Source organism: Mercenaria mercenaria, chromosome 3 (genome assembly GCF_021730395.1).
Source record: "Mercenaria mercenaria strain notata chromosome 3, MADL_Memer_1, whole genome shotgun sequence".
Taxonomy (NCBI): Eukaryota; Metazoa; Mollusca; class Bivalvia; order Venerida; family Veneridae; genus Mercenaria; species Mercenaria mercenaria.
The window spans coordinates 63,218,932-63,235,983 of record NC_069363.1 but is presented as its reverse complement, the minus strand read 5'-3'; the positions used below and the strand labels follow the sequence as shown (position 1 = coordinate 63,235,983).

The 17,052-nt window shown below is 34.4% G+C and overlaps 1 protein-coding gene across 3 annotated transcripts in view; it reads right to left on the bottom strand.

Annotated features, from left to right (window-relative positions):
* Window positions 1-1,334: 1,334 nt before the first annotated feature.
* The window catches only part of LOC123525714 (otoferlin-like), a 124,679-nt gene continuing 108,961 nt past the window's right edge, over window positions 1,335-17,052 (bottom strand). For all 3 annotated transcript variants that reach the window (XM_053538726.1, XM_053538728.1, XM_053538727.1), the window contains 4 exons: window positions 12,331-12,521; window positions 11,894-12,075; window positions 5,866-5,966; window positions 1,335-4,713 (listed from right to left, as the gene is read on the bottom strand). In XM_053538726.1, the coding sequence (XP_053394701.1) occupies window positions 4,533-4,713; window positions 5,866-5,966; window positions 11,894-12,075; window positions 12,331-12,521 (655 nt within the window). In that variant the 3' untranslated portion in view covers window positions 1,335-4,532. The remainder of the gene's footprint in view (window positions 4,714-5,865; window positions 5,967-11,893; window positions 12,076-12,330; window positions 12,522-17,052) is intronic.

The following is a 17,052-nucleotide window of genomic DNA, read 5'->3' as shown; positions in this document are numbered from 1 at the left end:
ATAGCATATTTTTCTTCACATTTTATCAGGAATTCAGGTGCCATATTGTTTCACAGGTACTAATATTACATCAGTATTGTACCAGATATTGTATATTTATCATACTTTTTCTCGTTAATGCTGTCATAATGTTCGGCATATTTAATAAATTGTTGCTATTCTACAGAAATTACTGCAGGTTTTCAAAAAAAGTACTAATATGAAGTTAATATATGTGTTTATTTCTCATTCTGATATGACCCGACTTATTTCCCATTCTCATTCATCAGATGTTCGACATGGTACCGAAGAAGCATGCTAGACCTCTGGTATGCGAGAATGCTTATTTCCCTATTGAACAATGAAGGCCGAAACTATGTGTTATTAATGCATTGTATGCACCGTTTGTACGTCACTATTACTACATCTTTGTGGAAAAAAACTAGAATGTTTATGCCTAAAGGGCAACCATGTGGAGCCCATTATTTGTTGACACACTGCATGAATGACAAACATTTTAGCCAATTTAAACAAGTTTCATTTCAATATCTTGACCCAAACTAAAGTTATTTAACAGAAACCATCATCCACACACACACAAAAATTCCAAGTCCACAAAAAAAATCTTTACCAGGTAGAGATAGGTCAAAATACACCTAAAAAGATTGATGTATCCACCATGTTGTACCACAGAAAAGTGGTGTTGGTTTTTTCCGTAAGGCTGATAATAAAAAAGATGTAATTCTATAAAAAAAATTGTAAGTCCACAGAAAAGGGATCTACAAAATGTTGATCAATGCATGTGAAAGATCCTACATGACCTTTGACCTTTAAGTGTGACTTGACCTTTGAGGTAGTGGTCTGAGAGTTGCGTGCAATACTCCGTCTCATTGAAGCAAACATTTATGCGAAATAAAAAAAAAGTTTGCTCTAGGCATGGCAAAGTTACTGCCCGGACAAGCTAAGTGTGAGTGTGTCCTTGACCTTTGAGATAGGAACCTGAGGTTTACGTGCGACACTCCATCTCATAGAGGTAAACATTCATGCAAAATAATAAACACGATTCCTTTGTGCATGTCAAAGTTTTGCCCGTACAAGATCTGACATGACCTTTGACTTCCAAGTGTGACTTTGACCTTTGAGACAGGAACCCGAGGTTTGCGCCTGACACTTTTTCTCACTGACATAAACATTACACTTTGTCTTACTGATGTAAACATTTGTGTCAAATATAAGCAAGACTGCTCCATGCATGTCAAAGTTATTGTCCGGAAAAAAAATATCCAGACGGATGCATGCGCTAACGCACATACACCCAACAGTCAAGTTGGCTCGACAAAAACGGAACAAAATCGTAATTGGAATGTGTTTATTGCCACTATAACACTATGGTCTCTTTTTTTTCCCAAGAAAACAAAAACAACTTTCTACATGTGAGTTAACGTGATAGCTTTAAAGCTAAAATAACAATGTATAGTATACATTAACAATATTGATTGTAAGAAAAGTGCAAATGATGTACTCAATTCCATGTTTGTTATACCAGTACTGATATCTGTCACAATGATGTACTCAATTCCATGTTTGTTATATCCAGTACTGATATCTGTCACAATGATGTACTCAATTCCATGTTTGTTATATCCAGTACTGATATCTGTACCAATGATGTACTCAATTCCGTGTTTGTCATATCCATTGCTAATATCTGAACAATGATGTACTCACTTCCAAGCTTGATAAATCCAGTACTGATATCTGTACCAATGATGTACTCAATTCCATGTTTGTTAAATCCAGTACTGATATCTGTACCAATGATGTACTCAGTTCCGTGTTTGTTTTATCCAGTACTGATAGTTGTCCGAATGATGTATTTGTTTGTTTGCCAATTTTGAAGTATTATAATACAGTCATGTGTGCCTTGCTGATCCTGAATTTTAGGCGGTAAAATTATTTCCCCTCATGGTTTATAAACTTACTGATCATTGTAACAGTTATTTCAGTCAAAAATTCAAAAGTCTGTGATTGCACACTAGCCATTTTGAATACACAACAAAATTAACAACATCACACATAGGTGCTCATAATACAAAGTGTAAAGTTTATTACAAAAAATTCAAGAAAAATTTACAAAAAAACAATATCACAAATGATGGAGGTCCACAAGTCTAAGCCAAGATTGTTTCCTGTAACCCAAACAACCAAGCCGCAAATCAAAGAAACATTTCATTAATTAACCTTGAGCCTGCTGGCAGCAAGTGGTTTTGCCTTTGTGACCAGTGCAAACCAAGATCAGCCTGTACATCCTTGCTGGCTGATCATGGTCTGCACTGTTGGCTATTTGGTTAGTAAATTTTCAGTGAACACTCCTTTGAATAGTTAGTCATACTGCCCAAATTGAATGATGGACCAGTCCATTTTAGAAATTTAGCAGGGTAAAGGTTCAAAACATTAATAACAGAAATATCTGGTTTGCATCTCCTTTCAGAAAAGTGGTCCAATGCCAATCCTGAAAAACTCAAACCTGTAACCTGCAGTGTGAATGAGTAGGTTATTGAATGGCTACAATGTGCACTAACTGGTTCACACTTAATGTATCATGCAGATACTTTAACCTTTAGCCTGCTGGCGGCAATTGTATCTGCCTTTGCGACCAGTGCAGACCAAGATCAGCCTGTACATCCGTGCAGTCTGATCATGGTCTGCACTGTTCGCTATTCAGTCAGTAAATTTTCAGTGAATACCCCTTTGAATAATAAATGGTATTGCCCAAATTGAATGATGGACCAGTCCATTTTAGAAATTTAGCAGGCTAAGGGTTAATATCATTGCAAACTTCTGTTTAGGCATCCCATTACAACAATCAAAGGACAAGAAAGTGAAGAGAAAAGGAAAGACTACTATTTATAATTTGTTGATCAAGTTACAGGAAACTAACATACTTTTATTTGGCCTAGTATCAACATCTTTACATAATTTATGGTAAGTCACAGATGAAACATATATGCATTGATTGAATACTATCACAAATGGGATAATTTATAACAAATGAACATATTTCAACATAACAAAGATGAATGATAAAATCACAACTGCCTTTCAGTTGAAAAGGTTAATAAATGTTTACCGAGTGTCCTTACTAATACAATGACTTTTCGAACAATTTTTCACTTTATATAGAATAGGGCATTTGTTTGTTTGTTTTGGGTTTAACGCCGTTTTTCAACAGTATTTGAGTTATATAACGGTGGGCAGTTAACCTAACCAGGTGGAGGACTAATGATTTCAGACACAATGTCGTTTATCAAATAGTCACGGAGAACATACGCCCCGCCCGAGGATCGAACTCGCGACCCCGCGATCCATAGACAAACGCTCTTATCTACTGAGCTAAGCGGGCGGGCTTAGAATAGGGCAAAAAAGTGTGCTGTTATATAATACAATGGGTATAAATTTTAGGGTGGAACTGTTCAGATGTATACTGGTTATAGATTATACGATGTCATATATTATTTAAGCTTTGTTAGGCTGCTCTAAACTGATCAGATAATCTGAAAGGGTGAAACATAAATCATCTGTACAGAGCGGACCAACAAAGAGAAAATTAACTGTTTAAATTAAACAGCAAATATTAAATAAAAAGTTTCAACTTTCTCAGTAGAAATGAAGGCAGAATACAAAAACTGCAACGGTATGACTTCTTTAACAGAATCTTTTCTTTTACCTTGGACTGTAGAAACAATTAATTAACTTGGTGCAGCCTTACATCAGCTGAACACTTACACTGGAAATAATGAAGCAAACATCAAAGGCCTAAATTAATACCTTTAAAAGCATATGCATTGTTCCGCACAAGTATTGCACAATATATTTGTTAATACTCAGTATTATTTTATTTTGAACATGCAAAACATAACCATCTGCAATATTTCAACTTATTCATTGATGATATTGCACATTTGAAGGAATAAATCTTCCTTATTCTGACATCATCTCTGTCAATAGATCATTTTCCTTAGAACTCTTACTTTCACTAATTTAACTGATATTATGTTATGGAGTTAAACAAGGTTGTCCACTTTGCCATGAATTATCTTTGATAAATGAAATGAGTTAATAAATAAAATCATTATTTCATTGATTTGCAAATCTGACTTGCAAATATTGCTGTAGCTAAATTTTATCACGAGGTGGATGAAATGACCAAATGACATAATACCCCATGTTACGCATTCATGATCTTTTTCACAGCATATCCTGGCATTGCGTAGAAAAACAGGACAAGAAGTGCCGCCAGGAGCAAAACGACGAGTGCCTTGATGATCATCCACTTGTAGTTATGCCAAAGAATGTAGCGGATTGATTTCAATGGATTCAGGAACCAAATGAAAGATCCATCTGGTCGGCTGGAAAACAAATGGATGAAAACATTGGTAGTATCAGACAGATACCTGAACATTTTAGCACTGTGCGAGAAATCTATGAAATTGCATGAACACAATTGCACTGAACATGAAGACTGTGAAAATGAAGTGCAAAAGTTTGCAAACTTAAACGTTGAACATCTTTTTCACTGTGTATCCTGGCATGGCATAGAAGAACAGCACAAGAAGTGCCGCTAGGAGTAAAATGACGAGTACTTTGATGATCATCCATTTGTAGTTATGCCAAAGAATATAGCGGATTGACTTCAATGGATTCAGGAACCAAATGAAAGATCCATCCGGTCGACTGAAAATAAAATGGTGCAGGATAAGAAATAACATGACTGTGCATCAAGCAAAAATATTTTGTTTCAAACAAAATAATTTGATTGCTATATGATTATAATGGTACTTAAACACTAAAATACATGCAATGTGAGCAATCCATAGTTATGTTGCAAAAATTAAGTCAACAAAAAATTACTTGACACGATTCAGTAATGTAATGGGAAAAAATCCTCCCCCTCACCACATCAACCCCCGAAGATAAAACACTACTTATTATGACCAAGAAGGACAATATCCTATCTTTGATGGGCATTCCAATATCACACCAAACTTTTGTATTTTTCTAAATTCTGTTTTTTTTTTGTTTTCTTTTTGCATTTTAAAGATTTTTATTCAACAAAATTACAAGAGTGATTCTGTCAACTTTGACCAAATTGAGCAAGGTGTGGGGTACTGTTCATTGGGGAGGAATATTTTTCCTAAATTCAATGTAATGTTTTGTCAAAGTTTTCGGCCCCGTACCTAATGGAGAATTTGCAATAATGATATAAAGCATTACAATGTGTTTTATGTAAATTCTAAATATTTAGTAAAATGAGCCACACCATGAGAAAACCAACACAGTGGCTTTGTGACCAGCATGGATCCAGACCAGTCTGTGCATCCCCACAGTCTGGTCAGGATCCATGTTGTTCGCTAATGGTTTCCCTAATTGCAATAGGCTTTGTAAGCGAACAGCATGGATCCTGACCAGACTGCGCAGATGCGCAGGCTGGTCTGGATCCAAGTTGGTCGCAAAGCCACTATGTTGGTTTTCTCATGGCGCGGCTCATTAATAAAACTTTCATGCTAATACTAAGTGACTTTAAAAATACAGTTGTGCAGAGAATACAAATGTATAAATGAAAATGTAGACTTCTGGAGAAAAATGTCCCTCTTCTGAGCTGCCATAACTTTACAAAAGTGAAACAAACTCCTAAAACAAATTTTTAAAAAATCATTAAAATACAGCCATATTTTGTACTATATATTCTCTTATTAACACCTTACCTAAATGCACCCCTTCTCCACATTTTCAAAAGAAAAAAAAAGTTAACCAAGATCATTAAAAAATATTAAAACAGTGGTAGTCCATAACAAGGGAATACATGGTCTAACAAATGATACATACTTTGGCTTTTCTAGAGGATCGGGCTCGTTTCTTCCCTGACCAGCAGGGTGTTTCTCTGCCTCATCTGAAGTAAATAGGTGCATCTCTGCTTCAACTTTGCCCTGAAAAAAGTACAGGCTTATCATGTACATACAAGGACAGTAAAGGGTAAAAAAAGACTGAGATTTCTATACAGGCATACAAACACTAAATAGCCTGGGCACTCCTAAAAATGGTACATGTAGTAACATGATAGTGGATTTATATAGTTCTCAATTTTTTTTGCTGTAAGGAGTGTTTTCAAATCATTGCAATGTTTTGGCTGAAATAACACTGCATGCCCATTCTTGACATATCTGTAACATTTGCATGTTGAAACAAGAGCACCGTCTATGAGTGCCATTGCTCGTCTGCAAGTGCTGTATGTAAGAAATTAGCTACAGCTGAAATTTCTAAGTACAAAAAGGGCCATAATTCTGACAGGTTAGAGTTATGGTTCTTGGCCTACATCATCATGATAAACAAGTGTGCAAAGTTTCAAAGGTTTTTAAAAAAGATGGACCTAAAACAATTTAATCAAAATTTTAACCAAGAATCTCAGATTTTCTAAGTACAAAAAGGGCCATAATTCTAACAAAATCATATCAGAGTTATGGTTCTTGGCCTACACAGTCACCTAATGATGATAAACAAGTGCGCAAAGTTTCAAAGCTGTAGCTCTTATAGTTTTTGAGAAAAGGTGGACCTAAACAAAAATTTTAACCAACGCCGACGCCGACAATCAAATGATGACAATATCTCATAGATTTTTTTCAAAAATCAGACACTAAACATGATGTCATTGAGAAAATAGTTTGTACACCACACCAATGATTGTGATTGTCCTTTAGTGCAAAAATAGCTATGTGACATATATCTTTTAAGCTTACATACTTATTGATAAAATTATCATGCTGGACACGACTGATTCTGCTTTTGCGACCAGAGTAGATCATGATCAGCCACACATCCGTGCAGTCTGATAATGATCTGCACTGTTTGCCATTCAGTCAGTATCTTTTTGGCATGCACCCCTTTTAACAGTCAATGGTACTGTCCAAACTGAAAGATGGACAACTTTATTATAGTAATAGATACTGGCTGAATAGCGAACAGTGCAGATTATGATCAGACTACATGAATGTGCAGGCTGATCATGATCTACACTGGTTGCAAAGGCAGAATAAATCATGTCCAGCATGGTAAAGGTTAAGGGCCATATAAGGGCCATATACTTCAAAGCTGGCTTAAAGTATATTTGAAGGAAAAGAGAAAAACATGAGACTGCAGCTGTCAAAACAAGGTGTGTGTATGTGTTCGGGGTGTATGTCTTTTTTCAACAATTTTTCAGTCAAATAAACAATGGTGTCTACTTGTAGCCGTGAGAACAATGCCTAATTTTACAGTACTGCCTCACTGGAATATTACGTGATAGACACGTGCCATGATACCCCCCCATCCAGTCAATTATACTGACACCGGGCTGACTAGTCCTAGCACTTTCCTCTTGATGCTGAGCGCCAAGCGAGGAAGCTACTAGTACCATTTTTTACACCTTTGGTATGAAGTGGCCAGTGATCAAACCCATGACCTCCCGCACTCGAAGCAGGCACTCTACCACTAGACTACCAAGGCCGTTAATTAACAGAGGTGTAATAATGAATTGTTACAGCTCAATAAATAGGAACCTACTCTGGTGATGAGATATACTATACTACATCCTTCACAAAAATGATGCTACAATGACACATTTTGTACTTGTGCCATTAATTAAGTGATGATGGTAAGTCCTGGGTATGACTTTACAGAAAAGCAGATACATAAAACTGATAATTTTTAACAAGACTGACCTTGTTTCTTGTTCTAATCATTAACCCGAAACTGTTCTGATGGTGGGCGATCAATAAAACATGTTTCGTCAATCAAACAACTGTTCCCATATCACAATGAAATCACCATTAGGCAATAATACCCCCATACATAACAATGATTTACAATCGGTAACATATTCAGTACTTCTAGCACTTTTATACATATGTTGCTGCACTGTATCTGCTCTTTAATCTATCTAATCGAATAAAAACTATTAAAACTTCCATGATAAATAAACCTAATTATCCACAATACAAGCATCTGTTCATGCCATACAGTACAGAACATAATTGTCAAAAGTACTTTTAACAGAACAGAACAGAACAGAAAAGATAATTTATTTCATATATTTGGAACTGAACTTGCATTCTTCTTCCACATAAACAAACAAAAGGTCAATATATTAAATAGAAATACAAAACAATAATATTAACATATAAGCAATTTCCTCCATAACTTTTATCAGTTGACAAAGTTATGATAAATAATCATTTTTTTTGTTGGTTTTTTTTTCAAATTCTATATGACCACAGATAGTGAGATGAAATTTTTGAAAAAGAGAAGTGTTTTTTTTACAAAATTATGCCCCATTTTTCAAACTAGCAACTTTTTGTTAAGTTTGTCTATGTTAGTTGGTATCTCGGTACCCAATAAGGGGAATGAGTTGAAACTTCATACATTTGTTTAGTGATGATCTGACATGCAATGCACAAGGTTCCATAACTTTACTTTGCATTTTTACAAAATTATGACCCTATTTCGACTTGAATTTTGAACTTTGGTTAAGTTTTTGTATGTAAGCTAGTATTTAAGTACCAACTAATGAGAATGGGCTGAAACTTTGCACACTTGTTCACTGTGATGAACTGACACACACTGTACAGGTTCCATAACTCTGTTTTGCATTTTTACAAAATTTATGCCCCTTTTCTGACTTTTACATTTACTGGATAGTCTAGTATTGCTGTCCTCTGACAACTCCTGTTTTCATTTGTTTTAAAAGCCTCTGAGGACCTCTGAACTGATGTATATCTTGCAAAATAAAGCCATAAATCACAAAATGCCTGTGTTACAGATTGGTGGATCAATCTGACTCAGCTTAGCTCGATTAGGTGATTCCAAGAAAACTTGATTAGGGGATGCCAGGAAAACTTGATTTATGATTTAAAATTGATGTATGCTGGTGACTAAATGGCTGTCAAGACTGGTCAGCGTAGATCTGCATCTAACACATTGTTATTTTATCTTTGCAATCTAACTAATTAAATAATTATGTGTAAGGTTTGAACAAACAATACATACAACAATGCAATGTTTACATCACAATAATGCATTTACTAATCTTGCTGTAAATCTTGGTGTCAGCTGGCACAAGACAATTGATTACAATGTAAACTAGAAGATGCTTTTGTAAAAAAGCACATGTCTCCCCAAAAGCATGGTAGTAATAGGCAAGAAGTCAAAATAGGGGACAGGAGCGAAAGTCAAAGAGACACTCATGGTTGAATTAGTGACTGAAATGCAATAGGGATCATCTACTCTGCATGTCCAATCATCCCATGAAGTTTCAACGTTCTGGCTCAAGTTATGGACCAGAAACCATTTTCCATGTTCTGACCCCTGTGACCTTCATCTCTGAGATGAATAGGGGTCATCTACTCTGCATGTCCAATCATCCAGTGAAGCTTCAACATCATTGGTCAAGTGGTTCTCAAGTTGTTGATCGGAAATGGTATTCCATGTTCAGACACCTTTGACCTTGACCTTTGATCAAGAGACCCCAAAAACAATAAAATTTTTCTCCCTATGAAGTTTGAAGGTTCTAGGTTAACTGTTTCTCCTATTATTGATCAGAAACAGTTTTTATATGTTCTGGTCCCTGTGACCTTGACCTTAGATCAAGTGACCCTAAAATCAATAGGGGTCATCTACTCTGCATGTCCATCATCCCTTATAGTTTCAACATTCTGGGTCAAGTGGTCTTCAAGTTATGGTCTGGAAACAGTTTTCCATATTCTGGTCCCTCTGACCTTGACCTCTGATCAAGAAACCCCAAAATCAATAGGGATCATCTACTCTATATGGCAAAATATCCTATGAAGTTCTAACACTCTGGGTTAATGCAAGAAGCAGTAGAGCTGTTGCATATATAATACAGATTGCCACTGCAAGAACAGTAGAGCTGTTGCACATATAATACAGACTGCCACTGCAAGAAGTAGTAGAGCTGTTGCACATATAATGCAGGTTGTCACCGCAAGAAGCAGTAGAGCTGTTGCACATATAATGCAGGTTGTCATTGCAAGAAGCAGTAGAACTGTTGCATATATAATACAGCCTGTCGCTTCAAGAAGCAGTTGCTGTAGCACATATAACACAGGTTGTCACTGCAAGAAGCAGTAGAGCTGTAGCATGTATAATACAGGTTGTCACTGCAAGAAGCACTACAGCTGAAGCACATATAATGCAGGTTGTCACTTCAAGAAGCAGTTGCTGTGGCACATATAATGCAGGTTGTCACTGCAAAAAGGAGTACAGCCGTATCACATATAATGCAGGTTGTCACTGCACAAAGCAGTAGAGCTGTAGCACATATAATACAGGCTGTCACTGCAAGAAGAAGTAGAGCCGTAGCACATAATACAGGTTACCACTGCACGAAGCAGTAGAGCTGTAGCACATATAATACAGGTTGCACAATAACACAGGCTGTCACTGCAAGAAGAAGTAGAGCCGTAGCACATAATACAGGTTACCACTGCAAGAAGCAGTAGAGCTGTTGCACATATAATGCAGGTTACCACTGCAAGAATCAGTAGAGCTGTTGCAAATATAATATAGGTTACCACTGCAAGAAGCAGTAGAGCTATAGCGCATATAATACAGGCTGTCACTGCAAGAATCAGTAGAGCTGTTGCAAATATAATATAAGTTACCACTGCAAGAAGCAGTAGAGCTATAGCGCATATAATTCAGGTTACCACCGCAAGAATCAGTAGAGCTGTTGCACATATAATACAGGCTGTCACTGCAAGAAGCAGCAGAGCTGTAGGAAATATAATACATGCTCTCATTGTAAGAAGCGGTAGAGCTGTAACACATGTATTACAGCTTGTCTCTGCAAGAAGCAGTAGAGCTGTTGCACATATAACACAGGCTGTCACTGCAAGAAGCAACAGAGTTGTAGGAAATACAATATATGCTCTTTTTGTAAGAAGCAGTAGAGCTGTAGCACATATATTACAGCTTGTCCCTGCAAGAAGCCATAGAGTACATCCTTTATACAGCAGGTGATGGCCTTCATTTAATAATCACTTTCATTTTTCATAATTTGATATCACATTATTTCCTTATCACACAATCTTTTTTTGTCTGAATTATAGCCATTAAAACTCTCCATCCATTATTCTCATATTTCTTTCTATTTAAAAAAAAACTATACTGGTATAAAAAAATAATGAACTCTATCTATTTCTCTTTTCTACCTTCACATGTAACTTTTTGTATCAAATCTTTGTCCTTTCTGAATATGCCATGGTAATTTTCAAAGCTTTTTGAAATGTCTGATCTTAAGACAAAAAGTATTTTAACTGCAGTGATAATTATATACTAAGAAATGTCTAACCAGAAATAATGAGACGCTACATTTGGCAAGAAAGTAGGCTGAGTTACTGTTTTTTACTTGAAAATGTTCCATTCCTTTATTGTATCTTACATACAGCACTTGAATCATAATTCTATTCAATTCTATTATGGCATCTGTTTTTTTCTATTACTTGTGTGGAAAGTGAATTGAACAGCACCAATTTGCAACTAGAGACAGTATTTTTTCATTCATGCTAAATACAAACTGCATAAAAATGAATAAAAGTAATATATGCAACAATAAATTTTCATTAGGTAACTGATTACTTTCAAACAACAAACAATGAATTATAAGAAACTGGTAAACTGAACAAGTATGACTAGCAAATTCTACTATCCTAGTGGTAAAGCTAAAATTATAAGTATAAATAAGGTGGTTTAGTAGTAATAAAATAATGTGAACAAAATACAACAATTGCAGATGTATTTTTCTTTGTAAGTCTAGTTTTCTGGTTTCTTTTTATTTTATGCATTTTCTCATCAATATACTAACCGTTAATTCCAGTTCGTCTGTCTGTTCATTTTTTACGGCAAATGGCCACCAGCCTTTGACACGTTTCTGCTTGAATAACGACATTTGTGGAACACTGCCATCATTCTTCAGCATGTTCAGGGTACACAACTTTGAAGATTTAGCTCCCCTTGGAAACCTATTCAGATCTAAAGTTAACGCCCCTGGAAACAATAAGAATATGTTCTGAATCACTTTTTAACATCTTAGGCAAACATAAAGATCACCTTAGAAACGTTTTTACTTGCAATTTAGAAATATATTTACTAATAAGTTATTTCATGAAAATTTACTTTTACTACAATTTTTATCATTCAGAAACAATCTAAAACTGTATAATTCTATTTTTCATAGACAATTTGTACATACAGACAGATATAAATTATCCGTGTACGAGTTCAATTATTTTAGTATCGTACCAAGAAAATCATCCGCTGAGAAATGATCTGCATCCCAGACCTGCAAGTTGAGTCTCGCTGGTATTTTTGTTTCCGTCTCGTCCCAGGAAAACAAGGTCTCTTTACGTGAAATGACAATCTTCTCTTCGGCAACGAGGTAGTCGAACGGAAAAATGAACCTCCAGTTAAAGTTGCCTTCACCTGTCAAAGACCTGAATGACAAAAATATTGAAACTAAAAATTTTTTTTACCTAATACATATTATTCATCCAAAATTTAGGTAATTCAGGCGATACGGGTTATCATCACGAAAAGTTTGTGCATGTGTTTGTATACAAGGATAAGCACATATCTGTCACTCGAGGAATTGCATTGCTAGGAATAGTTTTATGTTTAGTATCGACTGCCCCCTTACCGATCCAATACTGGGATTTTAAATTTGTGTGCATTTAATTAATTTACATTCATGAAAATGTTTATGTATTCTAATAAAGGACATAACTTATTTAAAGTGAGGAAAAAGTATAATTGTGTAATTTTCAAATTAAAGTTAAATTGTTACAAAAGAGATAACATATGCAATGTGTATGTAATAATAAAAAATAATATCTATTTCACAGGATGAGTACTTGTATAACAATTAAGATGGAAGACAATATGATGGCCACACCAGTTTCAATGTCAACTATTGGGGAAACTCAGCTTTCAAAGGAGACAAATTGAAATAAAATGTATATAATTTTAAGACAGCAATGCAACTGCCAAATTCTATATCACTGTGGTTGTTCTCTATTTCTGAATGGATACATAATGAATTTTCATTTGAGCAAAACAAAATTAGAAAGTAAGAAATGAAAAATTTAAGTCAATGTCATCTTCAGACCTACATATCCCATCATCTCTTTACACAAAAAAAATAAAAATGTGCAAAAAATACAGAAAAAAATCTTTTCTTTCAACCACAGTTTTGATAGCTTTCTTTCATAAAAAAATCTAAGCTACTGGTACAATTCCTGCAACCTGCATTATTTGAAAGATAAACCTCAGAATACGAAAAATGAAACTTGCTGAAAATTTCTTTATTAAATCATCTTGATTAAATCAACTATATACGAACATTTAATTCATACGCAACATTTTTTTTTTGTCATCAAACTTCATAGCAATGTTGAAATTTGAAAACTTAATTCTAAAGCAATAATTTACTATTTTGATTTCATTTCATTATCTTTTACAATACAAAGAATAACTGAAGTATCTACATTTTCACAATTGAGCGCGTTTATTTATTTACATCCCCTTTCAAAATAAGATATAGAGAAATTTTCTATTTTGCATGTCATTATCATAATCGAGCTTAAAAGAACATAAAAATCGTTGAAAATATGGCTTTTTCTCCCTACCTGACATTTTATTTCCAAAAGCGTACAAAAGCCCGTTGTTTAAAATATTGGGTTACATTTTATTAAGGGGTAGCTGGAATAAATAAATCATGAGTTTCTATAACGATTATCTGAGATTATCTTATAATCCTTCGGAGCCCTTATTGTTGGATTTTACAAATCCGCCAAAAAGTTTCAGCAATTATTGCTCTGCCTTTGAATATATCCGAAACTGATTTATCCTTTAATGTAGTGTCATCTATATTTTACACGATTATGACTAATTTGCTGTCAACGTATTTTCAATAAGAATATTTCTTATCGTCCGAATTTACAATTTATCTAGATGCTACTCTCTAATGGATTATAACTCATACATTTATTCATCTGCCCATAAAGTACAAAAAAAATATTACCAGTGTACTTCTCATAAATAAGCCATTCACAGTTCTTTCCTTTTTTTAACTGAATGGTTCTACAGAAAAGAAAATGATACCAGAAAAGGTTCAGGGGAAGAAATAAAAAAAAAAAAAAAAATCAGATATACGTATACGATAACTTCTTCATTTCCATGAACTATATTCACCAAATACCTTATTCATTTCCTTGAATTTTTTTTTTCTTTTCATTTTCAAGCTAAAAATTTTGCTTTCACATAATTATCAATTTATCTCTCATTTCATAAACTAAGCAAAACAAAAATTAATTATTTAAACATGGATTTTTTTTTTTAAATGGACATGCAAGATAAAGTATTCTAGTATTCTAATAAAATCATTTTATGGTGATGATTAAAACTTTATAACAATCATTCCTTTTCATGTGGTTGCTTAAACATCGTAAACAAAACGTCAAACTTTTTTTTTTAAATTCCAGTCAAAGAATATTACTAGTTCCCTTGTTTGAATGGTTTCGGTTTTTTTTATTTCATTCCATGACATCTGCACATTTCGCGCTGATGGCGCATCGCAATTATTTGCAGAAAATTTTATTTCTCATTATTCTTTCAAGCATTCTAGTGTTTCAACACGTATATTTCCAAATGACTGAGCATTTAATATCAAATAGCTACTGTTTCATAGGAAAGATGTTCGTTTTTCATCCCGAATCTAAACGGTACAGAAATAAGATATAACCATTTGACAACTTCGTTTAAAAATATGTTACAAAACGGTTAGTTTTTCAAGTATCATCTACGTTTTTATGTGTATTCTTTAACCATAATTGTGAAAGTAATACCTTGAAAGGCGGTATTTCCCTCTGCCGAGTCTGACCTTTCGCAATGGCATTGCAGGTGTAGATATTAACCAATTTGTCTCTTTACGACAACATGGTACATTTGAAAAGATTTAGACGTCTTGGCAAAATGCAGTAGGTCGAAGGTCACATTTAATGAAAATTTTAATTTTGAAAATAAAAAATGGATTTTCGTTGGTCGAGTTCTAAAAGATATTTCCTTGTGATGACATTAATATCACTTTAAGTATTGTCATTAATTTAAGGTAACAAAATACGTGGAAATAAAAATTGCACAGTCCCAAGTATAATACTACAAGAGAATGATGCTGACTTTAAAAACCACAATAAAATATTTCAAATGACTGAATTGTAACCTTAAAACATTCACATTAATACATTATGACTATGAAAGTTTGTTTATAAATTTTGTATCAATTACAAATACCATTAATTTTGTATTATAAAAAATGATATACAAACTTCAAATAAATTAGACATAAATCCATAAATTTTATAATAAAAAGATTTACTCTGCTAAAATGTACGTTACATACAAGTAGTTAAAGTTTGTTTATAAATAAAAGTCATCTTGTCATGTTAAAATAACTCCATGTATAAAAAGCAGTAGAAAATAACCGAAATAAGAACCTCCTGAAATCCAAAAAAGATTTTGGTTATGCATTTTATGCTCCCCCCAGGGTGGGCATATTAAAATTGCACTGTCCGTTCATGTGTGTGTGTGTGCATGCGTCCGTGTAAATTCTTGTTCGGGCTGTAAACACACTATTATTCAACACACAACACCCCAAAAGATACAGCGATATATTATTTATATAACTCCCTCATCAAATTTCTACACAGGCCTTTTTTTATGCTGATTTTAGGGCCGAAATTCGGCCCCATTCCCCAATCTAAAAAGTATACTTTTTTCCCCACCTTGGCCAAAAATTCCCCATGCAAAAAAAAAATGAAATTAGTTTTGATTTTCAGTCCTGATTTTAACAACTTTTCAGCAAATATATTCCTCCAAACAATGATTTCGCGACGTAAATTTCCCCTCCAAAAGGGACCTGGTACCCTTCCCCAAATTTACAAAAAAAGGGCTGCTACATTAAGGAAAATTAGAGAAGAGATGTGGAAATTCCTTGAAAACCAGGTTTTCAAACTTTGCATTATAGCATCATGTCTTTTTTAAAACAAGAGCACCACCTTGCGTGTGCAGACGCTTTTCTGATTTTTTTGCCTCTGTATAACAGAAATATTGTCCTACCCCTGATTTTTTAAGTCCAAAAGGGGCCAAAATTTTTGCAGAAAGCAAGTTTCTTGCTGTACAGAGTCAGCTTTTGATGGTGAACAAGTGTTGCAAGTTTTAAAGCAATAGTTTTGATACTTTAGAAGAAAAGCTGACCAAAATTCAAAAGTTAACCAAGAAATCTGATTTTCTAAGTCAAAAGGGGCCATAATTCTTGTAAAAAGCAGGATGGAGTTATGATTCTTGCTGTACAGAGTCAGCTTCTGATGGCAAACAATATTGATGGTGAACAAGTGTTGCAACTTTTAAATAAATAGCTTTGATAGTTTAGGAGAAAAGCTGACCTAAACATAAAGCTTAACCAGGCAATGCCGATGCTGATGCAGACGCTGGTCACATGATGACAATAATCCATCATTTTTTTTTCTGAAAACTCTGATGAGCTAAAAAGACTCATGTTTTGGATATTTATATCTAAATGCAGCTAGTCCACTATTCAAAAGTACAGATACAACAGGCATAGATGTTGACCTTGATCTCATACACAATCCTAGTCTGGCTACCGAATCTTTTTAAATTTTTTAAATCATTTCTCTTACAATTATATTCTTTCTTGGATCCGATTTTGAGAAGAAAAGGAACATAATCATACAAAATTTGAATTCCCTCAGGAGTTATCTCCTGTGAACAAAACACATACATAGACTAATGCAATCCCAAACTCTGTCTGATATACCAGGTTACATTGCAACTGGTCGCTCCTGACCTCCAGTTATTGAACGAAAACTGGCTTGCCCAACAACAAAAATGGACACATTTACGATATGAAAAGGGAAAAGAGACACCTTGTCAACATAATTAATTACATTT